Here is a 27880-nt window from a genome sequence, read left to right on the forward strand (position 1 = left end):
GTGTTTCATCTCATCCGCCCCCTGGTTCCTGGGCAGACATCACCTCTGACCTCTGGAGCCCCTCTGAGGCAAGGCCCCAGCGTCTCCCGCTAGCACTGCCAACACCCGGCCTGCTGGTACGTGGGCGTGGAAGGAGCCACCGAGCTGGTGCCCGCCTCTGGGGACTCAGCATCTCTCCATTGGGTTGTGTGAATTTATGACTCAAGGAGGGACCACACTGGCAGGCCAAGGAGAAGTGCTTGGATTCTCTGGTCTCCCTGGCCAGCTGTCACAGCTCTCGGGCTCACTCTTCCTGTCAGTGGTGTGATGTTTTCAGGGGCTTCTCCTGAAGCCCCTTGGGAGGCTGCTGCTTGCCTCAGGCTCCCCACCCACTGCCTGCCTGCGCCAGCCACCTGTAGGAAGCCCTCTGCTCTGTTGACTGAGGAGGCAGCAGATGTCATAGAACTGCCGTTCAGGCCACAAGCTCCCCCTAAGCCTGCTCTGTGCCCAGCTCTGCTGAGCTGTGAGGACCCAGACGGGCCAGGGAGATGGCTACCTGGGAAGCTCTCAGGCAAGGGGAGAGAAAGACGCACACACAGAAACGTGGACGGCAGTCACAAGACCGCTGGCAGATGAAGCAGGATCTCGGCATCTGGCGAGAGGTAGGCAGGGAACGGCACAGGCAGCCACACTTCCTCTGAACCGGGCACTTTGTGTGTATGGCCACATGCTCATTCCAGTGGGACGGTGGTTGCTCAAGCCGTATTTGTCACTTGGTGTGTGGTCTTGGGCAAGTTACTTCATTTTTCTAAGCACTGATTTCCTCATTGTTGAAATGGCGATGAGAATGCAGAGGACATGGTGTCTGAGGTCGCTGGAGCTCAGCGCTGCCTGGGCACAGTGGGCACAGAGCCGGGTGCTGGGAGGCCTTCAGGAAATATTTCCTGGCCAAGTGCATGCCCAAACGGCATTCCTTAGCCTGCTTCCATGTTCTCTCCCAGAGGTGACACTGAATGACCTGAGACTGTTCCAGAATAAAGATACACACACACAGCCCCGCTACTGGTCTCCTGCTAGGCAAGCCAACAAAATGAGCCCCCAGCAGGAAGCAACGCTTTAAATGAACATGTGACCTCTCCGGGGCCCACTGGGACCTGCCACCCACACTCACGTGGTTGGGGCCATTCAGGGGTGTGGATCCCATGTGGACTGGATACCCAGCGTGAGTGTATACCGTGAGGGCCTTTGTGCTCTCGGACAGCGTGTGGTGGTCAGGGAAGGCCTCCAGGAGGAAGAGGCGACCCACCACCCCAGGCAGCACAGTGGTGAGGAGGCCCCAGAGAGGCTGGTCTGGGGGAATGAGCCTGGGAGAGATGGAGGCCAGAACACATGGGTCCCTGAGTGTTGGGCTGAGGAACCAGGGCTGCAGCCCAGGAAAGGGAGAGACAGGGTGGTCTTGGGTTGTGGAAAGTGCTGCATGGGGCCCGGGGGATGCCAAGGCTGGCAACGTTCAGTGGCTCGTCGGGTGGAGAGGAGCAGGTGAACACGAGAGATTTCAGGGAGAAAGAACAGCAAGATGGGGTGAGGCGCTCAAGCTGGGACGCCAAGTGGGAAAGCCAGGAGTTGGCTAGAGAAGGGTCCCGGCTGGAGGCACGGCCAGGGAGTTCAGGCCAGGGTGCACAGCTGCCCAGGGCAGAGAAGGCGGGAACGCATGACGCAGGGAGCCAGCCTGCCACCAGACACTCGTGCCCAGCTGAACCAGGTGCGGGCACAGGCTGTTTGCCTTCAGGTGGCCAGGGACTCCCTCCAGGTAGGTGTGGGCACCTTGGGCAGCCAGAACCCCAGGAAGGAAATCCACGCCGCCCCAGCCCGAGCTGAAGACAGATTCCCCTCCCCCCGGCCTGCAGCTGCTTCTGGACGGAGGGACGGGAAGTGGCCAGAAGGGGAAGTGTGAGGAGTTCCCGTCCAGCCTGTCATCAGTCTCCCCAGGTCTTGAAGCGGCGGCCCTGCTCCCTGCCGTGACCATGGACCCTGTGGAGACCCCTATCAAGGATGGCATCCTCTACCAGCAGCATGTCAAGTTTGGCAAGGTGGGGACTCCTGGCTGCCAGGCAGCTGCCAAGGACCGACAGTGGGTGGAGAAGGCAGCCTCCGCCCCTGCCTCGGACAGCCCAGGCAGACCTGGGAGACTTGGGAAGGGAGTCAGGGTGAAGGATCCCACCCCAGGTATGGGGAGTGGAACAGAGCACGGGTCTCGGCCAGAGATGGCAGGGGCTGAGCGGAGTCTGCCAGACCCTGCCTCTGGGAGAGACGGGGAATACAGGAGTGGGAGAGGGTTGAAGGCTCAAACCTCCCAGCAGGGAAGAGCTTCACGGCCTCTGACCCACTGCGGGCCCTAGGGAGGGTGAGGGGCTGAGCTGGAGCCCCAAGGGTGGAGCCCCTCCCTGCAGCAGCACTGTCCTGGGAGCAGCGAGGCAGGGGGGTCACCTCTCCTCGGCAGCAGCCCCACACCCCCACAGCTCAGCTGCAGCTGCTGCCCAGGCAGATAAACCGTCGATTTCCTTTGCTCGAAGCTATTTGCATGTTTCCTTCCTTACCAGCGTGAGGTGGAGGCCTCCCTCCCACCCCAGCCCTTGGCGTGTGGCCCAACTGCCCCTTTTTGGGGGCAAGAGGGAGCCAACATAATGGCAGTGTCTGGTGGTCTGCCCGGCCACTGAATGCTTTACAAACATGACCCGGTAGCAGCCCCAACTCGTGTTCTCGTGGCCTTTTGAGAGACGACACTGATGCTTGTGGAGGTTGCAGTTCAGGAAGAGCGGGCTGGGATTTGAACCCAGGGCTGACCAGTCCCAAGCCCAGCCAAGGCCTCCTTCCTGGCGCCCTGAGAAACTAGGGAGCAGAGGCCCGCTCCTGACTGGGAGCGTTTGCCAAGCAGCTTGTGCTGAACCGAGTGGCACGGAGAATCTGCCACCCAAGAGTCTTCGCTCTCCCCCTCCTCTCCCGCAGAAGTGCTGGCGGAAGGTGTGGGCTCTGCTGTATGCAGGAGGCCCATCAGGCGTGGCACGGTTGGAGAGCTGGGAGGTCCGGGATGGTGGCCTGGGAGCAGCAGGTGACAGGTCGGCAGGGCCTGGCCGGCGAGGGGAGCGACGGGTCATCCGCCTGGCTGACTGTGTGTCGGTGCTGCCGGCCGACGGTGAGAGCTGTCCCCGGGACACCGGTGCCTTCCTGCTCACCACCACCGAGCGAAGCCACCTGCTGGCTGCGCAGCACCGCCAGGCCTGGATGGGCCCCATCTGCCAGCTGGCCTTCCCGGTGAGTGCGGCGGGCAGGGGGGTGGTTGGGCTGGGGCACCTGCCCCCCACTTGTCCACCTCCATGCTCACTCACATCCCGTCACCCAGCAAGCTCCACCGAGCACCTACAGTCCTGGGAAAAGTAAATCTATAACGACTCTCAGAGGGCCACGCGCGCCGTGGAGAAAATGGACCACCAGGGGAGCAGTAGGAAGTGAGGGTACGACAGGCAGGGTGGTCAGGGAAGGCCTCTCAGAGGAGGGCCCTGAATGACAGGAGCCCACTGGGCAAAGGTCTGAGGACAGGGGCAGCCTGGGGAGTTGTGAACAGAGGGAGTCCCGTGGGCAGAGGCCCCGAGGTCAGACAGTGTGGGGTGTTTAAGGGCAGAAAGAAGGCAACATGGCTGGAAGGATAGGAGTGCAGGAGGAAGCCAAGTCACGGAGCTTAGGGGAGCGGCTGAAACGCCCCAGGCCATGTGTGTGGTTCTGTTCTGAGTGTGAGGCGAAGGCTTTGGAGGGTTGTAGCCAGACACGTTTGTAAAGCCCCACAAGATCTGTGATGGGTCAAAAGGAAGTCAGCCTGGGGGTTCTTCAAAGAGGTAAACAGAGTTACCATGTGGCCCACAGGTCCACTCCTAGGTGTGTGCCCAAGAGAACTAGAACAGGTGTTCAAACAAAACATGTACATGTGAGGCAGCAGGATCGTGTGAGCCCCAGAGGTCGAGGCTGCAGTGAGCCGTAATCGTGCCACTTCACTCCAGCCCAGGAGACAGAGCAAGACCCTATCTCAAAAAAAACCCCATAGCAGCACTACTCATGGCCACCAGAAGGTGGAAACAGCCTACATGGCCATCAGCTGACAAATGGATAAACAAAACGTGGTCTGTCCACAAGATGGAATACTACTCAGCCATAAAAATGAACAAACGGGCCAGGCGCAGTGGCTCATGCCTATAATCCCCGCACTTTGGTAGGAGGATTGCTTGAGCCTAGGAATTCAAGATCAACCTGGGCAACATAGTAAGACCCTGTCTCTAAAAAAAAAAAAGAAAAGGAAAAAAGAAAGAAAGAAATGCACAGACTAGGTAACTCCGTTGGGATAGAAATCAGATGAGTCTTGCTAGGAGCTGGGGGAAGGGAGAAGTGGGGAGTGGCTGCTCACGGGTACAGGGTTTCCATGTAGGATGATGGAAAAGTTCTGGAACTAGACAGTGGCAACAGCTGCACAACCTGTGTATATTCTTGTGAATATACTAAAAAGCACTGGTGGCCGGGCGTGGTGGCTCATGCCTATAATCCCAGCACTTCAGGAGGCTGAGGTGGGCGGATCACCTGAGGTCAGGAGTTCAAGACCAGCCTCAACACGGAGAAACCCCGTCTCTACTGAAAATACAAAATTAGCTGGGTGTGGTAGTACATGCCTGTAATCCCAGCTACTCGGGAGGCTGAGGCAGGAGAATCACTTGAACCTGGGAGGCGGAGGTTGCGGTGAGCCAAGATGGCGCCATTGCACCATTGCACTCCAGCCTGGGCAACAAGAGCGCAAGTCCATCTCAAAAAAAAAAAAAAGCACTGGTGATACACTTTAAGATGTAAAATGGACCGGGCGTGGTGGTTCACACCTGTAATCCCAGCATTTTGGGAGGCTGAGGCAGGTGGATTACCTGAGGTCAGGAGTTCGAGACCAGCCAGGCCAACATGGTGAAACCCCACCTCTACTAAAAAAAATTTTAAAAAATTAGCCGGGCGTGGTGGCACATGCCTGTAATCCCAGCTATTACTTCGGAGGCTGAGGCAGGAGAATTGCTTGAGTCTGGGAGGCAGAGGTTGCAGTGAGCTGAGATCGTGCCACTGCACTCCAGCCTGGCTGACAGAGCAAGACTGTGTCTCAAAAAAACAAAAAAAAATGTAAGATGGTTAAAACAGCAAATTTTATGTTCTCTGTATTTTATCATATTTTAAAAATAAAAAAACCAAAGGCAGTTGAGGTTAGGCATGGTGGCTCACACCTGTAATTTCAGCACTTTGGAAAGCCGAAGCACGTGGATCACCTGAGGTCAGGAGTTCGAGATCAGCCTGCCCAATATGGCAAAACCCTGTCTCTACTAAAAATACAAAAAATTAGCCAGGCATGGTGGTGGGCACCTGTAATCCCAGCCACTTGGGAGACTGAGGCAGGAGAATCACTTAAACCCGGGAGGTGGAGGTTGCAGTGAGCTGAGATCTCGCCATTGCACTCAAGTATGGGTGACAGAGCAAGACTCCATCTCAAAAAAAAAGGCAGTTGACAGGAGCAAGGAGCCCAGTGAGGAAGCTGTGGCATTTGACCCGGCCGTGTTGCTATGAGCCAGGGTGGTCCTAGTAGACGGGCTAAGTGGGAAAGAGCTAGAGAACAGCTGAAGGCCTGGTGTGGAGATGAGGCGTAGGCAGAGATTGGGGGCACCTTGCAGGGTCGTAGCAGGTGGTTGCAGTGAGATGGAAGAAGACAGCTGGGGTACTGCTCCCCGCCCAGCTCACACGTGTGTCCCAGCCGGAACGCTTCTGTCCCTATACTGCTCGAGGCTGTCAGAGACATGCAGAAGCCGGCCCAGCCAAGCCCAGGGGCTGCAGGGGACATCCCCTTGTGTCCCCAGTGATCTGCAGCTCTGACACCCTCAAGCACAGCACCTCTCTCCCAGCCCAGCACTCTCAGTGGGGAGCCAGGTGGGAGAACAGGCTCAGAAGGGGACCCTGGCTTGTGGTGGAGTCCTGGGATACTGACCCCAAGGGAGGGGACGGGGCATGGGAGTGCGGTGCTCCCACCTTTGACTTGAACTCATTCCCCAGGGGACAGGGGAGGCCTCCTCAGGATCCACAGATGCCCAGTCTCCCAAGAGGGGTCTGGTCCCCATGGAGGAGAACTCCATCTACTCCTCCTGGCAGGAAGGTAAGTCGGAGGAGGTGCAAGGGCAGCCTCGACCCCCCACACCCAGGGCTGGGTCTTTGGGGGACTGACCGGGATGTCCTGGCCACCTGCCACAGTGGGCGAGTTTCCCGTGGTGGTGCAGAGGACCGAGGCCGCCACCCGCTGCCAGCTGAAGGGGCCGGCCCTGCTGGTGCTGGGCCCAGATGCCATCCAGCTGAGGGAGGCCAAGGTCACCCAGGTCCTCTACAGCTGGCCCTACCACTTCCTGCGCAAGTTCGGCTCTGACAAGGTGAGGTGCAGGGGTGGGAAGGGTGGGGAGCCGACAACCTGGACCCTCCTGCTAATCCCCACCCATGTCGCCTGTGCCCAGGGCGTGTTCTCCTTTGAAGCCGGCCGCCGCTGCGACTCGGGGGAGGGCCTCTTTGCCTTCCACACCCCCTGTGCCCCCGACCTGTGCAGGGCTGTGGCCGGGGCCATCACCCGCCAGCGGGAGCGACTGCCAGAGCTGGCCAAGCCCCAGCCCTGCCCCCTGCCCCGGGCCACCTCTCTGCCCTCCCTGGACGCCCCCGGAGAGCTGCGGGAGATGCCACCAGGACCTGAGCCACCCACCTCCAGGAGGGTGCGCCTGGCTGAGCCCGGACCCCAGAGCCTGCCGCTACTGCTAGGCCTGGAGCCCAGTGATCCGGCATCCGGGCTCTACGCCTCAGTGTGCAAGCGCGCCAGTGGACTCCCACGCACTGAGCACCTCTATGAGAACCTGTGTGTGCTGGAGGCCAGCCCCACACCGCACAGCGGGGAACCTGAGCGGCACGAGGGCCCTGGCGGCCGCAGCCCCACAGCCAGTCCCATCTACCACAACGGCGAAGACTTGAGCTGGCCCAGCCCGGCCCACGACAGCAGTCTGGAAGCCCAGTACCGGCGGCTGCTGGAGCTGGATGAGGCAGAGGGCACAGGCCGCCCTGACCCTCAGGCAGGCTTCAAGGCCAAGCTGGTGAACCTGCTGAGTCGTGAGCGGAGGAAGGGCCCTGCCCCTTGTGACCGGCCCTGAACACCCAGCAGAGTGGTGGCCAGAGGGGAGAGGTGCTCCCCCTGGGACAGGAGGGTGGGCTGGTGGGCACATAGTGGGCCCATGCGGACACACGCCTGTGTCTACCCTGGCCTGCAGGAATGAGGCAGGCCGCCTGTGGAGGACCTCCGCCCTGCCCTGCCCTCCACATACACGGTGTGCAGACTCGCAGATAATAAGAGCAGCACCCGACAGGGGCACTCACGGGCACACGCCCCTGCCAACGTTCATTGCGGCCAGCACCAGCGCCCTGTGCCGGTTCCAGGGGCACAGGTGACCTGGGCCTGACCTGCCACCCATGGGCTCAAATCCACTGCGGTAGCAGACAGGATGGAGATCATTAGGACTCCGTGTGGCCCTCCATGGCCAGAGTGACACGAAGAGGCAGGCGGAGGGAACCGTGAGGCTTATTTGTCAGACTGGGGAAGGAGCAACATGAGGGCCCAACTGGAGACCCGGAGGCCCGAGCTGGGAGGAGGCAATGGGGGCGGGGAGCAGGTGGAAGGGATTTCAGAGACGCTCTCGCCCCACACACTTGTTCCCTGCTGAAACTCCAACAATTTGCAGATAGATACTTCTGGGAACCCCTGGCCTCAGTCTCCTCATCTGTAAAGGAGAGAGAACAAATGATGTATCAGGCATCATCCTAGATGAGAGTTTTGCTGTGTGCCTACTCAGTGCCAGGCACTGGGGGACATGGCCGTGTTCAGGACAGCCTTGGTCCTGTTCGGGGGAGAGAAGTTTCCTGAAGACTTCCATGCTGCGTTCCCTCCTCTGCTCCTGCTGCTGTTGCCATCCTAGGAGCCAGCCATGCGCACGAGCATCATGCCTCCAGGGGTCTGGCTGCTTGGCCCCTCACCGCAACTCCACCTCAGCCGCCCACACCCTTGGCACATCCTGAACCTCATTTTCAGGACGGACACATAATTTTTGCTCTCTCCTGTCCAAGCCTCATCCTCTGGCCACCTCCTCCTTCCAGCTCACTTCCTCTCGCATGGCCAATACCACCCCTGCCTAGCCACATCGACCTTCAGGGACCCTTTTCTGGCTCTTCCAGGCCTCTGCCCACCATCCCCTCTGTTCTCCATAGTCCCTTCCCCCCTTCTCTCTCCTTTCATCTTATTGGTCTGGCAAAGCCCCCGGCCTTGGATGAGCCCAGACCGCCTCTGTGCCTGCACACAGCTGCCCATAGCCAAAGAAATCCATTTAAACAGGCTGACTGCATCCTTAACGGTGCAAGGTGGGCCCTCCCTGCCACCAGAGACCGTGTTGCCTAGAGGGGCATCTTTTCTCCTCCCCAGAACCTCCTGTCTGTCCCCACCCAGTGTCTCCTCACAGGCATGTTGGGGAAATGGGCCAGGCTCTCCCACTGCATCTGCAAGTGTACTGGCATCCATCCGTCTTCTTCCTACCCCTACAGTAGCAACATTGTTTGTCCCCAGCTATGCTCTGATCCCGGCTCCTCTCACCTCAGAGCTTGGAAACTTCAGCTCTCTCCTGGGCCCATTCATCCTATCAGCAGCTTTTCCAGCCACACCCAAGCATGCTCTGTAATGTCACCTTTTAAACCTTCCCTTGCCCTCACATTCCCCTTTGGCCACCTCCCTGTTTCTCTGTTCCTCTTCACAGCAAAAACTCTTCAAAAGAGTTGTTGATTACTTTCATTTCCACTTTCTTACCCCTATTTTCCCCTCAATTAACTCCTTCATCCCCATGATGCCATTATGTGGCCCTTATTAGAGTCACCAACGTTATTCTCCAAAACAAAAGCAACAAGGACTTTGACTTCTCAGCAGCACTCAGCTCTGGTTCTTGAAACACCCCCCATTACTTGCTTTTCCTCCTACCTCATGACTCTGTCTTTCCCAGCCTCTACTGCTGCCTTCTCTGAGTTCTTCCCAGGGTCCTAGGCTCAGATACAGTGTAGCTCAACCCTGCTACACAAAGAATCTCCTGAAAGCCTGTAAAACTGTCCATGCATGTTCTGTGAGTGACCTACCAAGAGAATAAACAATTTTAAAAATCCATTTCACATGCAGGGGCTCTGAGTTCATCGGTCTGGGTAGGTGGGGTCTGGGCCTCAATGCTCATTGGGTTTCCGGATGATTGTAATATGCAGTCTAGGCTGGGAACCACTGGCCTCAGCAAGCCAGTCATTCTCCAGGTGTCAGTCTTCAGTGCAGACCTCCCCCTGAGCTCCAGATTTAGTAATCCCACTGCACACGAGACACGTGGATGTGGAAAAGGCATCTCCAGATCCCATGGGTGAAAGGGGGTTGGGGGAATGGAGGCTGGTGTTCTCCCAGCATGTGTGTGGACACAACGAAAAGCCTGGAGGGATGCTAGAGCCATGGGGAGGAAGATTTCAGCTTACTCATTCATGCAAGCACTTCTTGATGGGTAAGGCCTTAGCAAGCTGAGGCCAAGAGGCGAGCAGTCAAGGTGCTGCTGCAGGCACCCCCACTCCCTACAGTGGCAAACCCAAGCCCAGTCCTTGGCCGCTCACCAAATCCCAGGGCACACTGAAGGTCACCCAGAGAGTCAGGGGCATGGCTAGAACCGACTCTGGGTGCCCAGCATGGCATCCTTTCCTTCATTACAAATCTGAGCTTCTTTGTTTCATAGGGATTTCTGTGATATTCCAAGGGGACTGTGGAAAAGTCCTTGGAAACCACCAGGACGCTAGAGGCCTGGGCCTGGAGCCTCAGGAGTCTTGGCCACCAGAGGGCGCTGTGTCCCTGTCCAGGTCCAGTTGCGACCCAGGGGCTGCCTGTGCTGGGAGGCTCCCGGGCAGTCGGGGACACAGACCTGTGCTTTCCACCAGCCCAAGGAATGGGAGCCAGGAGTCCTCTCTGCTGGAGGACTGCCAGGACCCCCAGGCTGCCACCTCTTCCTTTGCTTATTTGCTGTTTCACTTTGTCAATCCTTCCTTTCTTCGTGTGTTCATTCACATCCACTGTGTGTAGGCCCTGGGGAAATGTTAGACAAGACACATAAGCTGTGTGTCTTCATTGTCCTAACAAAGAACACACCCTGGAAAGAGCACCACAGAGAGTCCCCATTCCCCCATCTCCCTCCACACATGAACTCTGGAGATGCCTTTTCCACATCCAGATGTCTCGGGTGCTATGGGATTCCTAAGTAAACAAACACTTCATACGGAATGTCAGATGAAGGAGATGCTATGCGGAAAAATAAAGCAGAGGGAGGGCCTAGTGTGCAATGCGGGTGAGGCATCAGGGGATTGCTGTTTCAGATGTGATCAGGGAAGGCCCTGGGAGGAGGCAACATCTGAGCAGAGACCTAAAAAATGTTGGAAGCCTGTTGCTGAGATACCTGGAGAAGTGTTTCAAGGGCCAGGCACCATGGCTCACGCCTGTAATCCCAGCACTTTGGGAGGCCAAGGCAGATGGCTCACTGGAGGTCAGAAGTTTGAGAGCAGCCTGACCAACATGGAGAAACCCCATCTCTACTAAACATATAAAAATTATCCCGGAATGGTGGTTCATGCCTATAATCCCAGCTACTCGGGAGGCAGAGGCAGAAGAATCACTTGAACCCGGGAGGTGGAGGTTGCAACGAGCCAAGATCACACCACTGCACTCCAGCCTGGATGACAGAGTGAGACTCCGTCTCAAAAAAAGAAAAAAAAAAAAAAGAAGTGTTTCAAGCAGGGGAACTGGCCAGTGGACAGGCCCTGAGGCAGGAATATGCTTGGCCTGCTGGGGGAAATGTGAGTGAGGAGGCCAGGGTGGCTGGAGTGGAGGGAGCGAGTGGTAGGAGTCAGACGCAGTTTATTCGTGTTCTGTAGGTCTTAAGGACTTTAGTTTTATTTTGAGTGCAATATGATCTCACTGGAATGTTAAAAGCTGAGAGTGACATGGTGGTGTGATTCTGGCTTTAAAAATATCACTTTGGCTGCTTCGTGAAGACTCTGGAAGGGGCAAGGGTGAAAGCAGGGATACCTGTTAGGAGACTGTTACAGGGGCACAGGCACAAGATGGCAGTGGCTGGGACAATGGTGGAAGCAGCGGTTAGATGTGAACATGCTGAAGGTGGAATTTGCAGAATCTAGGGGAGGACAGAAGAGAAAGGAAGGATAACTTCACCGTTTCTGCTGAACCAGTTGGATAAATGTTGGTGGCACTTCTTGAAGTCAGGAATGAGTTAGGGAGGTGGGAAAGGCACAAGGTGGGAAAGGTGGGCCATGATGGTCTGAGATACCTAGCACAGTGGTTCCCCAACCTTTTTGGCAGAAGGGACTGCTTTCATGGAAGACAATTTTTCCACGGACTGAGGGTGGGTTGGGGATGGCTTCAGGATGGTTCAAGTGCAGTACATTTATCATTAGATTCTTTTTTTTTTTTTTGAGATGGAGTCTCGCTCTGTCACCCATGCTGGAGTGCAGTGGTGCCATCTTGGCTCACTACAACCTCTGCCTCCCCGGTTCAAGTGATTCTCCTGCCTCAGCCTCCTGAGTAGCTGGGATTATATGCATGTGTCACCACGCCCAGCTAATTTTTGTATTTTTAGTAGAGACGGGGTTGCACCATCTTGGCCAGGATGGTCTCGAACTCCTGACCTCAAGTGATCCTCCCCCACCTCAGCCTCCCAAAGTGCTGGGATTACAGGTACAGGCGTGAACCACCGCACTCGGCCCATTTATTATTAGATTCTTATAAGGAACGAGCAACCTCGATCCCTCGCGTGCACAGTTCACAATAGCGTTCACGCTCCTATCGGAATCTAATGCTGCTGCTACACTCAGCTTCTCTGGCTTGCCGCTGCTCACCTGCTGTGCAGCCCAGTTCCTAACAGGCCACAAACGGGGTTGGGGACCCCGATCTAGTAAACATCTAGGCAGCGTTTTGGATAATGGAGTCTGGAGTTCCTGGGGAGAGGTCAGGCTGGCCATGAAACATGAGATGCCTTGGCATACAGGTGGTATTGAAAGCCACAGGACGGTACGGGGTCTTAGGGGGTGAGACTAGAGATGGCATCAGACGGCCAAAGCCAGAGGCAGAGGAGGATGGGGAGGAGGGGCCGGTGGGGCAGGGAGAAGCTGTGAAGTCAGGGAAAAGGGTGTTTCGGGGGACGAGAATCCACCCAGACCCATGCTGCCCCTAGGAAGGGCAGGATGAAACTGAACCACCACGGATTCCATGGCCCGATGGCCGTCCAGGTCACAGGTGACCTTGAGAAGAAAGATCTCAGGGGACCGGTGCGGACAAGAGCCTGCCTGGCATGGCTTCAAGAGATAACTGAAGGAAAGCAAGTGGAGACGCGATAAACAGACAACTCCCTGGAGGAATTTTCCTCTCAAGAGCAGAATTAAAGGCTAGAGTTGGAGAGGGATGTGGGGTCAAGAGAAGGTCTTTAACGATGAGAACTCTCACAGCGTTTTACGCAGAATAGGGTGGGTGTGATGACTGTGGATGGAGAGGGGAGAACTGCAGCAACCATGTCCCAGGAGGAGCTGACCGGCCGCGACCACCAAGCGAGTGGAGGGTGGACGCCCCTTCCCTCACCCCGACACCCGCATGCTCTCAGTGTCCGCGCCGCGGGCCCTAGTGCCCGGGCTGAACGCGGGGCCGGGACTCTGAGGACGCCTCCCACGGGGCGCAGTCCGCTCTGGCCAAGGTGGAGCGGGACGCGGCGCTTCCGACGGTGTGCGGGTCGGGTCGGGGTTGCAGGGATGCGAGCGAGGGCAAGGCCCGCAGGCCAGGGACCCCCGGCGTCCGCTCCTGCCCTGTGTTCCTGCCTTCGGTAGAGCGTTGCGCAAATCTAGCTTTAAACGCCCCTGTCCCCCTCAACTTCCCCACCTTATCTCCTCCCAGGCCCTCTGATTTAGAAATCCTGCAGCCCCCGATGGTTGCACCTACGATACCGACCCTCGCAGCAGCCCTGCGAGGCGAATATGATCGTCTCATTTTTCGGAGTAGCAAACTAAGGTTCAGAAACGACTAGGGCCCAGGTCGGTCTGGTTTGCAGGTCCGCTTTCCCCTCCCTCCGCCAGCGGGCGGTGCGAGGGACTGGGCGAGGCAGCTCCTTCCTAATGAGGCGACCCGCAGCCCCGGCCCCGCCCCGACTCCGCCCCACTGCAGGGCCCAGGTCGGGGAGGCCCCTCAGCTGGCGCCCGACGGGACGTGGTGATTGGGCGGGACGGAAGAGTTGGGTGGGGCTTTCCACCAACGGAGATCGTCTAGTGGGCGTGGTCACGACGAGGGCGTGGCCTGGTGCCCCGCCCCCTTCCGCGAGCTCAAAGTGGAGGGTGACTGCGGGGGCGGGGTCAGAACACTGGCGGCCGATCCCAACGCGGCTCCCTGGAGCCCGACGCCGAGCAGCGCACTGGCGGGGCCGAGCAGGTATCGACGACCGCGCGGGGCGTCTTGGGCTAGACCAGGCGGGCGCCTGGGGCCTGCTGAGGACCACAAAGGGCACTGGGGGTCGCGGTCCAGGCTGTGCTTCCTCCCGCGGGCCCTTGCCCCTGCCTCCGCCCCCGCCCCCGCCTTCCTGCCGCGAAGCCGGCTGCGGCGGGGCCGATTGGCGCCTGCGCTGCTTCCTGCGGCCGGGGCCAGTCTAATGCATGGGGCCCGGGCGGGGGACTGGGGGAAACTGAGTCACGTCGGTGTGGGAACAGTTCTGTGTGGGAGGCACCATCCCCATTGGGCTCCGGGAAGGATCCCCCTCCAAGCTATGCTTTAGGGTCCCAAGCTATGCCCCTGTCTCCACAGGGGCCGCACCCCACTCCCGCCTTCCCCTTCTTCAGCACCCAGGGGTCCCGCCCTGGCTCCCAGCAGCCTCGACTAGTCCCGGAATGGCTGGGAGGATCCGCTGCAACCGCCTCCCTCCCCTCCCCCTCGTGTCCCAAGCCCCCGTGTGCTCCCTGCGCTGGCTCTCCGCACAGTGTCAGCTTACACGCCTTATATAGTCCGAGCAGGCTCCAGCCGCGGCCTGCCTGCCGGGACCTGGGGGCGGGGGAGAGGAGAGCCGGCCCCTGACTCACCCGGCCGCCCGAGGCTCCAGGCTGGCTTGCGGGGAGGCCGCGCCAGTTTAGTCCCTCGGCCCACCCCTGGTTGAAAAGAACCTCCACCCTGGATTCAGGCACCCCTCACAGTTCCAGTCCCAAGGGGAGGGAGGCTGTTCCTGTCTTTCCAAAGTGAGGTCCGCCAGCAGCCCAGCCCAGCCTGACAAAATACCTGCCTACTATGGCTTGCGTGTGCTCAGAGGCTGCCCGTGCCTGCCTGGCCCCTGTCCAAGCGTGGTATCTTGAGTTGGGCCAGCCTGCCTGCCTGCCCGCCCACCATACCGGCCACTCACCTTCTCTTCTCTCCTCTCCTCTCAGGAGCCGGCATCATGGACTCCTTCAAGGTAGTGCTGGAGGGGCCAGCACCTTGGGGCTTCCGGCTGCAAGGGGGCAAGGACTTCAATGTGCCCCTCTCCATTTCCCGGGTGAGCCTAGGTTTGGGGAGGGGGCTCCCCTAGCGGTCTTTGGGTGCTCAGGTCTCCAGAGGGTGATGGGGGAGTCCTAACAGGAGCTGGTCAGGGGCCAGCAGGCCAGGAGATGTCCAGGTCCGAGATGTAGTGGTACCTGCCCGCTGCAATGACTCCCAATGAGGTGGATACTGGGAGGGAGCACCCAGGCTTCCCCAGTCCTGCACGGTACCCGATGCTGTTCTCCCAAGCTCCTGTGGCCACTTCTGAGGGCGGGAGGGAGGACCATTGTGCAGGATGGGAGCCTGACAGTTCCAGGAGGTGTCTAAACTTGAGGTGGCAATGCTTGGAGCCAGGCCCCAGGCAGGGCACTGTGACTGTAGCATTTCACTTCAGACACACTTCTGCCCAGGGAATAGCAGTCCTCATGCTGTTTTTCCAGATGAGAGAAGAACTCATGAAGAGGTGGAGGGGCTCGCTCATCGAGTCCATGTTGAAGCAGGGATTGGAATTGAAGCACTGGATGGTGTGCATTTTTTGTGGGTAGAAGGGGTCTCTCCCCAGCCTATGTAAGGACCTGCATCCACCATTCCCATTCAGGATGTGGTGGCCTTTGACCCCAAGCAGAAGTGCAGGACAGGGCTCCTCTCTAGGGGCTTAACTTCAGCTTCCAAGAGCCTTCCCTGGTGGGGGTGGAGCTGGAGGCTGGCTCCTCCCTGTAGCAGGGGGATTGCCTTATAAGCCCAAGAATGCGGCCCCACGCTGGGATGGCCAACAGTGGCTGCAGTCTGCAAAGCTGAAAAGGGCTGGCCTAGGCCTGGCCCCCTGAACCCCACTGCTGGGCCCCTCAGCTGGTCATCAGGCTGCAGCTCCAGCTGTATGGTCCAGTTGTGAGACACAACAAATTGCCTGCCCAGAGTGGGTGAGGCCAGCCTGTGGGCTGGCATCTCTGACTGGCCTGGGGGTCAGCAGGGGGTGGGGACTTCCTGCCCCTATATCCGCCTGCCCAGAGAGGCCCCCCCAGGCGATGGGTGGGCAGGCAGCTGTTGTCAGGAAGCCCAGGGCAAGCCCAGCCTGGAAAGGCGCAGAGGGTTGTGGCCTGAGGAGGGCGTCAAGGTGGAGTCTGTCTGTAGGAGTTGGGCATGTGAGTTAGGGTAGGCTCTTCCCAGGGGTCCTTTCACGGTGTTCTCCGGGAACCTGCCCCGCCAGCAGGGTAGTGAGGGCAGTGGTCGCCCTACCACACACATCCTCCTACACAGTCCTCACACAGCTCTGAAAACCTACCCGGCGTCCTGCCCCTTGGGAAAGTGCTGGCCCAATGCATCTGGGGACCCTGAACCTCAGTTTCTTCCCTGATGGAGATGACTTTCACATATGGCCTGTTGGGGGCACTCCCAGCTCCAGCTCCCTGGTCAGCATCCCCAGCATGTGGGTGGGGCCACTAGCTGATCCCAGCCCTGGAGTTGGACCTGGGCCCACATGGGTGGGTGAGGTGGGCTTTTCTGAGTTAGGCCAGCCCCCTCCCCCTCCCCTGACCCCAGGATGGAGGGAGGTGGGAGGGGTGAGGGCTGGCCGAGGGCCCAGGCCTGGGAGATGAGGTAACGTCTGGGACTGGGGGGTTGGGCTGCTCAGGCTGACTCACCCCCACCTCATGCAGGGTCCAGCCCCCTGGCTTTTTCCCTCCTTGGTTCCTCTGGCCTTACCCTGCTCCTGGCCTGAGCCCCTCCCTGCCTCTCTCCAGCCACCCACCCAGCGCTGTCTCCTGCTCTCCTGCCGCCCTCTCCATGCTCTGAACACTCCTCATCCTCTGTGCTTTCTGCCCTCCTCACTCTGGGAAGGGAAGCCGTCCCCGTCCCCACCCCCTCTCCAGGAGCCAGCTAGCTGCTCCTGTGCACCCCAAGACCTCCATCTAGGGCTCAGCCCACACCTCCCAGGAGCCAGCCCTGTGGGCAGGGAGTGGCTGGGCCAGGTTTCCCTTCTACTGACTCACCATGACCTTGAGTAAGTCACTTCCCCTCTGGGGTGTCACTTCCCCACATACCGTATAAGGGGTTGATTTAGTTGGATTGAACTAAAGGTGCGGGAGGGGCTCAGGGTGTCTCCAGGTGGGCTGGCCCCTCGGTGGGGCCCCCATGCTCAGCAGAGGTGGCCCACAGTGCCTTAGAGTCAGGGACACTTCCTGGCCCTGCCTCTTACTAGCTGGGTGACTTGAGGCAAGTTGTTTAACCTCTCTGTGTATATTTTCTTTTTTCTTTTTTTTTTTCAAGACGGAGTCTTGCTCCATCGACCAGGCTGGAGTGCAGTGGCGCCATCTCGGCTCACTGCAAGCTCTGCCTCCTGGGTTCACGCCATTCTCCTGCCTCAGCCTCCCGAGCAGCTGGGACTACAGGCGCCCGCCACCTCACCCGGCTGATTTTTTGTATTTTTAGTAGAGACGGGGTTTCACCGTATTAGCCAGGATGGTCTTGATCTCCTGACCTGGTGATCCACCCACCTTGGCCTCCCAAAGTGCTGGGATTACAGGCTTGAGCCACCATGCCCGGCCTCTGTGTACATTTTCAAGTGCAAAATGGGTAAAATCCCTGATTACTCCACAGGGTTGTTGGAAGATTCAGTGTCAATATGTAGCATACTTGGTGCTCAATAAACGGAAGCAACTGTTCTTATTTAGCGAGTGAGGAAGGGGCCACTGAACTCTCTTAGCCTTCTGACCTCCCATGCAAGCAAGAAATCATGTCGAGCCCAGCTCGCCTTTCCTTTCCTGGTGCTGTCAGGCTCTGTGTCTGGCTGCCCTGCCCTCTGACATCTCTCTGAAACCTCTTGCCTCCCTTTTCCCTGTCTCAGCTCAGTCTGTGCACTAGCCCACCTGAGGAGCCTCCTGGGGCCTCTGGCAGCCTGGACCCCCCAGATCCCCCCCACCCAGTGAAATTGTCTTCCAGCACTGCCTCACAAAAGCCTACTTACTGCAGTGCCAGGCCTCTTGCCAGATGGCTGGGTGGCCCCTTGGGCTCAGACCCAGTCAAGCTGCCCTGCCTGTGTTGCTGGGGCTGGCCTCGAGGCCTGGAAGGGGATTATCAGGGTCACCCCTCTCAGGGCCTGGGAGATACCCCATCCCAGACATTAAAACTGCCAGTGGCTCCTCTACCCTCAAAGCCAAGCCCTAGTTCCTTCTGGCATTCAAAGCCATCATAAGCGAACTCACCCACTAGGCAGCACACCCCATTCTCCTTTACCGAGGCTCACAGCATCCTTGAAGTCATTCCTGATGGTCTCAGCTCATCCTGGTGGCAGCCGTTTCTCCCAGCCTACTGTCTCCTCTCATTGCCACAGGAACCAGGGACTCCCAGCTCAAGAGCCTGAAGGATTGGGGTTGGAGAAAGTTGGCAATTGAGGGCTTGGGCGTGACACCCATGTATGGCCTGTGAAGCCCCGGCTGTCACCTTAGGCCCCATTCAGGCAGTGTTCACAGGGAACCGGAAGATAACAGGGCCTGTTCTGGCGCTCAGAGGGTCCTAGGAGACCGCTGCAGATGGCCCCTCACAGGGTACTGGGGGGTAAGAGGTCCGTAAGAGCCCCCGGTGGTTTCAGGGAGGAAGCCGCCCCCTGCATGGGTCAGACGGCATATCTGGTAGGTGGAGCAGCCTGGGCAGGAAGCCAGCAGGAGCCTCAAAAGGCAATGGTTCTCCTGAAAAACTTGGGCTTTAGCCTGAGCCTGGCTGTTTGTGGACATCATAGCAATTTCTGGACTGTGGGGGAGGGTCGTGGTGGTGAATAAATAAGCAGTGTGACTGGGGAAATTGTGAAGCTCGGGTGAGTGCCACCACCTGGGTTGCTTTAGTGTCCAGCAGCTGCCTAGAACTCTGTTGAATAAGAGCTCTCTGGGTTCTGGAAGTGGGGCAGCTTTGGGTGGGGCAGGGTTACCACCATCAACCTGGCTTGGGTCTGCAGGAGACAGGGCCTCAGTCACTTTGCTTCTCTCTCCATAGCTCACTCCTGGAGGCAAAGCGGCACAGGCCGGAGTGGCCGTCGGTGACTGGGTGCTGAGCATCGACGGCGAGAACGCAGGGAGCCTCACACACATCGAAGCTCAGAATAAGATCCGGGCCTGCGGGGAGCGCCTCAGCCTGGGCCTCAGCAGGTATGCGGGTGGGCATGCATGGGTGCGTGGGCGCTGGCAGAGGGGATCCCCGCGGGCCCAGCCCGCTGTCATGCTTTCCTTCTTCTCCAGGGCCCAGCCAGTTCAGAGCAAACCACAGAAGGTAGGAGGCAGGCCGAGACATCTGGGCGCGGGCGGTGTGGGCTTGGACGGCCGGGCCTGCTCGCCCTCCTGGCACATTCTCGGTACCCCAATCCCTGGCCGGAAGTGGAGGGCGGAAACGAGCTAAGGCGGGTCTGGGGCCCTGGAGTTGAGCCAGGGGCTGCCGCACGGTCCTGGCACCACGCATGTCCGCCTGTCTGTCCGCCTGCCTGCCTCCCGCCATCGGCGCTGCGTGCTCGCCCGCACTGGGTCAGCCCTCGGTCCTGCGTGGACTGAGATCAGCACTCCCAAATGGGCCCCTTGAAACCTGTTGTCCTCTCCCCTTAGCCTCCAGACAGATGTGGGGGGTGGGGGTGGGGGGCTGGAGCTGCCGCTGTCCTCTCGCGCAGGCGCCCCACTCCCACCCAGGTCACCACCCTACCCCGCCCGCCCTCCCTGCCCGGCTCTGTCTCTGCCCAGGCCTCCGTCCCCGCCGCGGACCCCCCGCGGTACACCTTTGCACCCAGCGTCTCCCTCAACAAGACGGCCCGGCCCTTCGGGGCGCCCCCGCCCGCTGACAGCGCCCTGCAGCAGAATGGGTACGTCGGCCCCTGCCCGCCCGTGCCCACGCCCACGCTATCAGGCCCCCTGTGGCCCCACGCCCGCTGCCCGCTGCTGCTCAGTCTGTGCTGCGCCCCAGCCTGGCGGAACCGTGCGGCAGCGACCCCTGGCGGCCGGGGTGGGGCTGCAGGCACAGGGCCCCTCCCGAGGCTGTGGCGCCTTGCAGGGCACCGCCCTGGGGAGGGGTCTCTGAATGAGGCCGCGCCCTCCGCTGGCGGCTGGGGGTTGGGTTGTGGTGTTGGGCCAGCTGAGCCCCAGACACTCAGTGCCGCCTTGTCCCTGGCTGTTCTGACCCCTCCCCATCTTTCTTCCTCTCCTGTGTCTGTCCCTTTGTCCCTTTATCTGTCTATCTGTCTTATTTCCTTCACAGGTGCAGACCCCTGACAAGTCAGTGAGCCCCCTCTGCCTGTCCCTCTCTTCTTCCTTTTGGCACTCTGGGCGGCGGCCCCTCCCCACCCTGGCTGCCCTCCTCTCCACTTCGCCCTCCTGTCCTCTCACCCACCCGCCCAGCAGGGCTCCTGGCCTCACCCTTACCCACTCCCTCCCATCACTGTAACCCAAACCCACATATACCAAATCCTGGGAGGGGCTGCCCCCACTGCCCACCCCCAGTGTGGGGTTCTGAGCCACACCCTCCCCACAGACAGCCGCTCCGACCGCTGGTCCCAGACGCCAGCAAGCAGCGGCTGATGGAGAACACCGAGGACTGGCGGCCGCGGCCGGGGACAGGCCAGTCGCGTTCCTTTCGCATCCTTGCCCACCTCACAGGCACCGAGTTCAGTAAGTGCCAGCCCAGGGCAGGGGGTACTCTCCTGGCCCCCAGCCCAGGCGTGAGCCCTGACCCTCTGTCTCTCTTGGTCAATGCCTGCCTCTGCCCTCTCAGTGCAAGACCCGGATGAGGAGCACCTGAAAAAATCAAGGTACAGGGACGGGCATGAGCCCCTCTCCCACCTCCTGCCTCTTCCATTCCAGCTACTGCCCTATGTCTACTCCTGAGGCTCCCAGCTGGGGCTCTCCATTCTCCTTCCTTTCTTCCCTCCCTCCTTCCTTCCTTCCTTCCTTCTTTCCCTCCCTCCTTCCTTCCCTCCTCCCTCCCTGCCTCCCTTCCATCTCTCCTTCCTTCCACTTCTTCCTCCCTCTCTCTCTGCCCCTCAGGGAAAAGTATGTCCTGGAGCTGCAGAGCCCACGCTACACCCGCCTCCGGGACTGGCACCACCAGCGCTCTGCCCACGTGCTCAACGTGCAGTCGTAGCCCGGCCCTCTCCAGCCGGCTGCCCTCTGCCTCCCTCTTTCTGTTCCTCCTGCCCAGGGCACCCCCTTAGTGCCTCCAGCTTCTGCCTACCTCACCCCCCACTTTCCTGCCCCTGGCCTGAGCCTCCTGCTGGCCTGGCCCTGGCCGCACGACTGGGTTCATCTGACACTGCCTTCCCTCTTTGCCCTATGGTACTGCTGTTTGCCAGGTCTGTGCTGCTTTGGGCCTGGAAATAAACATTCTCAGCCTTGCTTGCTCTGCCTCTGTTTTCTATCTTTGTGCACCTGGTTTGCATTTGGGGTGTGGGGGTGTTTCATGGTTTGGACTCAGTTTGGGCCCTGCCGTCCTCGTTTTCAGTGGGAGGGGGGTACCTGGCAAAGGGGCCCTGCCCTGCCATCACAGATGGCTTCCTGGCATGAGGGGGGCCCCAAGAGCTGCCTCAGAAGCGGGAGCCTTGCTCCATCTCCCAGCTATAGACAACACACCAGCTACCTGGACGTTGCTATGAGAAGCTGCCCTTCCCATCCCTACCCCAGTGGGACCTGGAGTCCAGCTCAGCAGTTTCCATGCCCCCAGGCATCTCCTTTGGGGCCAGCAGGACCCAGGTTGGGGGGTGGGGCCATGCCAGGAAGCTCAGCCATGCAGGGCCTTGAATGGCAGATCTTGCAGCCAGGTGCCCAGGACAGAAGCCCCAGCCCCAGCCTCATCTACACCCCAGGAGCCCTGGCCTGGTGAGAGGGAGTGGGCTCGGGCCTGGGCAAGGGTGGGCAGCCTCCAGGGCATGGGGGTGGCGGGCTTCTCTCAGCTGCCTGGGGCTCCACCCCCTGTCCTTTGGGGTCCTTGGGCACCCCTTTAGAGCCACTTTCCCCGGCCCCGGCAGGCCCTACCACCCCCAGCCCCACCAGCCGCCCGCCCTGGGCTGTGGACCCTGCGTTTGCCGAGCGCTATGCCCCGGACAAAACCAGCACAGTGCTGACCCGGCACAGCCAGCCGGCCACGCCCACGCCGCTGCAGAACCGTACCTCCATCGTGCAGGCAGCTGCCGGAGGGGTACCAGGAGGGGGCAGCAACAACGGCAAGACTCCTGTGTGTCACCAGTGCCACAAGGTCATCCGGTGGGTGTCCTGTTCCCGTCCATCCCTGGCTTTCCCATCCTGCAGTCCAGCCCCACCTGTCTGCCCACCCATCTTGCCTCAGCTGCGACTGGGGGAAATAAGGATTCAGTTCCCAGCTGGAGTAGGAGTCGCGACCTGAGCTGGGTCCTCAGATTCTTAATCCCATGCTACCTACCCCAGCCTACCCACAACACTTGCGAGCAGCATCTGCCCTGGCGAAACGGCCAAAGGGCCAACCATAGGCTGAAGCTGCAGCCCTACCTTTGCTGCTCTCTGGGCCAAGAGGGGCCTGCCCCTTCCCAGTGCCTCTGCCCCCACCTCCTGCTCTCTGTCTCTCTCTGCTCTCAGAGCATACAGGCCTAGAGCCCCTCCCTCTGTGCACTGCCCCGTGGGGCCAAGCAGCATCAAACACCCCCCAGCATCAGCATGCTGGATTCGAGAGCCTTCCTAGTCCTCAGCCCCAGCCTGCTCTTGAATCTGTCGCCCTTTTTTTCTTTTTCTTTTTTTTGAGATGGAGTCTCACTCTGTCGCCCAGGTTGGCATGCAGTGGCACGATCTTGGCTCACTGCAACCTCTGCCTCCCGGGTTCAAGAGATTCTCCTGCCTCAGCCTCCTGAGTAGCTGGGATTACAGGCGCAGGCCACCATGCCTGGCTAATTTTGTATTTTCAGTAGAGACGGGGTTTCACCATGTTGGCCAGACTGGTCTCGAACTCCTGACCTCAGGTGATCTCAGGCCTGCCTCAGCCTCCCAAAGTGCTGGGATTACAGGTGTGAGCCACTGTGCCCAACCAACTCTATCAGCCCTTGCCAGGTAGATCAGGCAGGCCAGCAGGATAGGATGGCCCCAGGGTTTGCCCAGGGGCTCCTCAGCTTTCATGAGGCTCCAGTCGTCAGCCCTTCCTCCTGGAGTCCTCCCTGCTCTAAAACTGCCTCTCCTGTCACCAGCAGTTCAGTGTGACGGGCTGGCTCTGCAAGCTTCATGGCTGTCATGGTCACTTCCCAAGCCTGTCTTCTACCCTATGTGGAAAATGGGGAGAATGAACTCCTCCCTCCCAAGGCTTCCCGGTGGGTGGTCAGTCAGCCTGAAGGGGACCAAGACCTCCACCTCCTCTGCATGCGCTCCCTCTCACTGCCCTCGCCTCCCGGCAGGGGCCGATACCTGGTGGCACTGGGCCACGCGTACCACCCCGAGGAGTTTGTTTGTAGCCAGTGTGGGAAGATCCTGGAAGAGGGCGGCTTCTTCGAGGAGAAGGGCGCCATCTTCTGCCCGCCATGCTATGACGTGCGCTACGCACCCAGCTGTGCCAAATGCAACAAGAAGATTACAGGCGTGAGTAGGGCTGGCTGGCGGGGAGGCGGGCCCAAGCCTGTCAGTGGGAAGGAGAGCTGCTGGGCAACCCTCAGGCTGGGGGTCTCCCCGAGTGAGCCCTCCGGGTCCTTACCAGCCTATATAGGCTGCTGTACTGGCCTCACCCTGCATTAGTCAGGATGCTCTTAACAAATGACCATGTTCCTGCTCAGAAGCTGCCCAAGGCTGCAAAGAGCATGAGGACCAAGCCAGGAGAAGCTCTGGGCCCTCATGACTCCCACTTTGGGCTCTCCCTGCCCTGGTGAAATGGTAGAAGGGCCAGCTTTACATGCTGAAGCTGCTCTGTCTCATGCTTCCTCCTTATTTCTGGATCCAGAGCCAGGGCTGCCAGGGGTAGCCAGAGAGCTCTGTGATGGTGATGTTCATATCAGTGAGGTTTTACCTTGACCACAAGCAGTGGGAAACTCAAAATAATGGTAGATTATTCCTCGCCTAAAAACATCTAGGGGTGGGTGGTCTGGGACTGGTCTGGTGGACCCAGGCTCCGCCTTGTTGCTTGACTGTTCACAGCACTTGCTTACTTACCACTCATAGAGAAAGATACTTCAGCCTCTGCCAAAATGCCCACCTTCCAGCCAGCAGGAAGTTGGAAGGGGAAGAAAAGGGACAGAGCTCCATGGAGTCCATCCTTAGAGGATGCTGCCACCTGACCCTTTGCTTCCGTCCCATTGGTCAGAACTCAGTCACATGACCACACCCAGTGGCAAGGGAGGCTGGGAAATATGGTCTTTATTTTAGTTACCCATGTGTCCAGCAAAATTGGGGGTTCCATCAGTAGGCAAGAAGGGGAGAATGGCTGGGTGCGGTGGCTCACGCCTGTAATCCCAGCACTTTGGGAGGCCGAGGCGGGTGGATCACGAGGTCAGGAGATCAGGACCATCCTGGCTAACACGGTGAAACCCCGTCTCTACTAAAAATACAAAAAATTAGCCAGGCGTGCTGGCGGGTGCCTGTAGTCCCAGCTACTCAGGAGGCTGAGGCAGGAGAATGGCGTGAACCTGGGAGGCGGAGCTTGCAGTGAGCCAAGATTGCACCACTGCACTCCAGCCTGGGCGACAGAGCGAGACTCTGTCTCAAAAGAAAAAAAAAGAAAGAGAAATCTGCCTCTCAGCCTTGGGCTCCCGCCCTACCAGCCCACATCCCTGGTAGAGCCCTGTCTATGCCCAAGTTCCTTCACTGTGACCTTGTCTGCTCCTATACAACAAGCAACACCAGACAGTGAGAAGAGCCAGCCAGACACGGGCACAAAATCTGTTTCTGTGATCTATTGGCTGTGTGAGCAGGGGATATAGTTGCTTTCTCCAGGCCTCGCTAAAGAGAAGGGTGGCACTGTGCTAGGGCCAGCACGGTTGCAAGGTAGATGTAAGATGGGGTACAGGTGTTGTGGAGGGCAGAAATGCGCCATCTGAAAGCTACGTGTCACCCACACGTAACGTCTTGTTTGGCCTCCACTGTTTCATTTTAAAATCAGTAGCCAACAATTTAAAATCAGAAGATTTGCCTGATACAGTGGCTCATGCCTGTAATCCCAGCACTTTGGGATGCCAAGGTGGGAGGATTGCTTGAGCCCAGGAGTTCAAGACCAGTATGGACCCCTGTTTCTACAAAAAAAAAATTAGAAAATTAGCCAAGTGTGGTGGTGTGCACCTGTGGTCCCAGCTACTTGGGAGGCAGAGTGAAAGTGAAATCTCCTGCTTTTTATTTCTTTATGTATAACGATAGGGTCTTGCTCTGTTGCCCAGGCTGTAGTACAGTGGCATGATCGCTGCTCACTGCAGCCTTGATCTCCTGGGCTCAGAGGATCCTCCCACCTCAACCTCCCAAATAGCTAGGACTAGAGGTGCCCACCAGCATGCTCAGCAGATTTTTAAATGTTTTTATAGAGATGAGGTTTTGCTATGTTGCCCAGGCTGGTCTTGAACTCCTGGCTTTGAGCAGTCCTCCTACCCTGACCTCCCAAAGCACTGGGATTACAGATGTGAACCACTGCGCCCAGCAGATTTCACTTTAACACCTAGATTTCAGCCTGAGCCAGGCAGGCATTCCTGAATGAACCAGTAGCACCGTTGTCAGAAGAAGAGGTGCTCCTCCGTATGACACAGTCCCCACTTGGCCCTTGCAGGGATTGGATCTGGGATCCCTGGATTTAAATAAACTCAGGGCCATCCTCATAACAGCCTCACAAGGCTGGGATTCGCTTCCCAGTTCACAAGGGAAGAAACCAAGACTTGAGAAGGTCAAGGTCTGGCCAAACCCACAGATCTCGGACCCTCATGCCGCCTTGAGGCCCCATGCTGCCCTCTGCCTGCTCCAGAGGTGAATACTGCTGGCCCTGGCTGGCCCCGAGGCTCCTAGCGAACAGCCCAGCCCAGGGAGAGCTCAGCGCCTTGTGCCTCTGGCCTCTCCCACCTCCTGCGGAGCCCAGTCAATTCACCCACAAAGGGCCAGGCACTGTGGGGCTAGATCAGCTAACAAAACAGTTGATGCTTCATGCCCTTCTGGGCCTTACGTTTTGGCTGGAAGAAGAGGGGAGAGGCAGACAGTAAGCAATAAGCGCAATAAGTAGATTGCCTGGAAGTAATGTTAGATCACATTATGGAAAATAGGAAAGAGTAGAGCAAGAAGCGCTTGGGCGTGGTGTGGGGAAGGCAGCTGTCTGCTACTCGTGTGGTCAGGGTGGGACCTCGTGGAGAAGACTGCATTCGAGCGGAAACTTGAAGGGGCTGAGGGGTGAGCCTTGAGATATCCGGGGCAGAGCAGTCCAGGCAGAGGGGACAGCCAGTGTCAAGCCCAGGACAGGAGCGTGCCGGGTGTGCCAATTTCAGGCAAGAGGCCAGTGTACGGAGGCAAGGTGAGAACGCAAAGGAGAGCAGTGGGGAGACGGGTGGGAACGAGGTCAGACCTGCTGGCCTCCAGCGTCTGCATGGGGCTTGGTTCTTGCTGGGAGAAATGGGAAGCAGTAAGGGGTTTCATGCAGGGGGATACAGCCTGTCTCGGGTTGCAGGGGCCTGCTGCGGCAGCTGGGATCAGAGGGAGGAGCTGTAGGCCAGTTGTGTGTGATCCCAGGGGCCAGATCGCTGTGGCTCACCTCGCATCAGGGAGGCTGTGAGCAGCACTCAGAGTCTGGATATGCCTTGGGGGTGGGCCCCACTGGATTTCCTGGGGGACCTGGTGTGGGGTGTGGGAGGAGGGTGTGTTTGGCTGCAGCAAACGGGAGAATGGAGTTGCCATCCGTGTTACGGGGATGCCTGTGGGAGGAGAGGTTTGGGGTGAGGGGATCAGGAACTGAGTACTGGACATGGCAGGTCTGAAGGCGCAGTGGATGTCCACTCAGAGACCTTGGAGTTGGAGATGGAGGCATGGGAGTCCTGAACTGTTAGATGTAGTGTTTACTATGAGAAGGAACAGGGCCCGCGGCCAGCTGCCCTGTGTTCCCGTGACCCAGGGGAGGGCGGGAGGGGCCTGAGCCTGCCGAGTGACTGGCACCTCCTTCCAGGAGATCATGCATGCCCTGAAGATGACCTGGCACGTGCACTGCTTCACCTGTGCCGCCTGCAAGACGCCCATCCGGAACAGGGCCTTCTACATGGAGGAGGGCGTGCCCTACTGCGAGCGAGGTACCTGCTGGCCAATGAGGGTGAGGAGGGATGGTGCATGGGGCGGGCATGAATCCAGGTCCCCTTCCTCTCTCCTCCCATCCTCAGACTATGAGAAGATGTTTGGCACGAAATGCCATGGCTGTGACTTCAAGATCGACGCTGGGGACCGCTTCCTGGAGGCGCTGGGCTTCAGCTGGCATGACACCTGCTTCGTCTGTGCGGTGAGAGCCCCGAGCCTTGGCCTCAGCCCCAAGTCCACCAGCCCTCTGTTCGTTGCCTGGGGGATGCAGGAGAAGCTGGGAAGGGGCCTCTACTGCTGCCCCCAACCCCATGTGACTGGGCCTTTGCTGTCCTTAGATATGTCAGATCAACCTGGAAGGAAAGACCTTCTACTCCAAGAAGGACAGGCCCCTCTGCAAGAGCCATGCCTTCTCCCATGTGTGAGCCCCTCCTGCCCACAGCTGCCGCGGCAGCCCCGGAGTCATGGCCCGGCATTTCTGGGTAGGGCTGGCAATGGTTACCTTAACCCTGGCTCCTGGCCCGAGCCTGGGGTTCCCCGGCCCTGCCCCATCCGCCTTATCCTCCCACCCCACTCCCTCTACCACCACAGCACACCGGTGCTGGCCACACCGGCCCCCTTTCACCTCCAGTGCCACAATAAACCTGTACCCAGCTGTGTCTTGTGTGCCATTCCCCTGTGCACCCGGAGGGGTAGAACTTGAGTCACGTGGCAGGGTGGAGAGTAAGATGGATTTCTTGGGCTGGCCATCTTGGTGGCCCTCGTGATGCGGGCGTGGCAGGCTCATGGTTAGTGGAGGAGGTATAGGCAGGACCCCATGTGCTAGGTCTGGTGCCCACAGACATGAGGGACGCCACTGGTCTGGCCTGGCTTGGAGGTTAGAGAAGGGTAGTTAGGATGGGTGTGGTGGATCACGCCTGTAATCCCAGCACTTTGGGAGGCCAAGGCGGGCAGATCACTTGAGGTCAGGAGTTTGAGACCACTCTGGCTG

The 27880-nt window shown here is 59.0% G+C and overlaps 2 protein-coding genes across 8 annotated transcripts; both read left to right on the forward strand.

Annotated features, from left to right (window-relative positions):
- Nucleotides 1-86: 86 nt before the first annotated feature.
- DOK3 (docking protein 3) lies at nt 87-9268 on the forward strand. 4 transcript variants are annotated; one of them, XM_073010475.1, is made up of 7 exons: nt 536-641; nt 981-1304; nt 1887-2069; nt 2986-3291; nt 6097-6196; nt 6292-6464; nt 6546-9268. In XM_073010475.1, the coding sequence occupies exons 3-7, from the start codon at nt 2004-2006 to the stop codon at nt 7221-7223; spliced, it is 1323 nt and encodes a 440-aa protein (XP_072866576.1). In that variant the 5' UTR covers nt 536-641; nt 981-1304; nt 1887-2003; the 3' UTR covers nt 7224-9268. The 4 variants fall into 4 exon arrangements, with proteins under 4 accessions (XP_008013631.3, XP_072866576.1, XP_072866577.1 ...); XM_008015440.3 differs by lacking the exon at nt 981-1304 and having other exon boundaries at nt 87-641; XM_073010476.1 differs by having other exon boundaries at nt 536-1741.
- Nucleotides 9269-14592: 5324 nt separating this feature from the next.
- Nucleotides 14593-27548, forward strand: PDLIM7 (PDZ and LIM domain 7). Of its 4 annotated transcripts, none has more exons than XR_501836.3 (12): nt 14593-14693; nt 18662-18813; nt 18904-18934; nt 19393-19511; nt 20177-20313; nt 20417-20453; nt 21256-21516; nt 21666-21900; nt 23052-23232; nt 26768-26888; nt 26976-27091; nt 27228-27548. XR_501836.3 is itself a non-coding variant. In XM_008015444.3 (12 exons), exons 1-12 carry the CDS (start codon nt 14598-14600, stop codon nt 27312-27314), a joined length of 1374 nt encoding a protein of 457 aa, XP_008013635.2. In that variant the 5' UTR covers nt 14593-14597; the 3' UTR covers nt 27315-27548. The 4 variants fall into 4 exon arrangements, 3 of the variants coding, with proteins under 3 accessions (XP_008013635.2, XP_008013637.2, XP_008013640.2); XM_008015444.3 differs by having other exon boundaries at nt 21455-21516; XM_008015446.3 differs by lacking the exon at nt 19393-19511 and adding an exon at nt 19904-19920 and having other exon boundaries at nt 21455-21516.
- Nucleotides 27549-27880: the final 332 nt, after the last annotated feature.

Source organism: Chlorocebus sabaeus, chromosome 23 (genome assembly GCF_047675955.1).
Source record: "Chlorocebus sabaeus isolate Y175 chromosome 23, mChlSab1.0.hap1, whole genome shotgun sequence".
Classification (NCBI taxonomy): domain Eukaryota; kingdom Metazoa; phylum Chordata; class Mammalia; order Primates; family Cercopithecidae; genus Chlorocebus; species Chlorocebus sabaeus.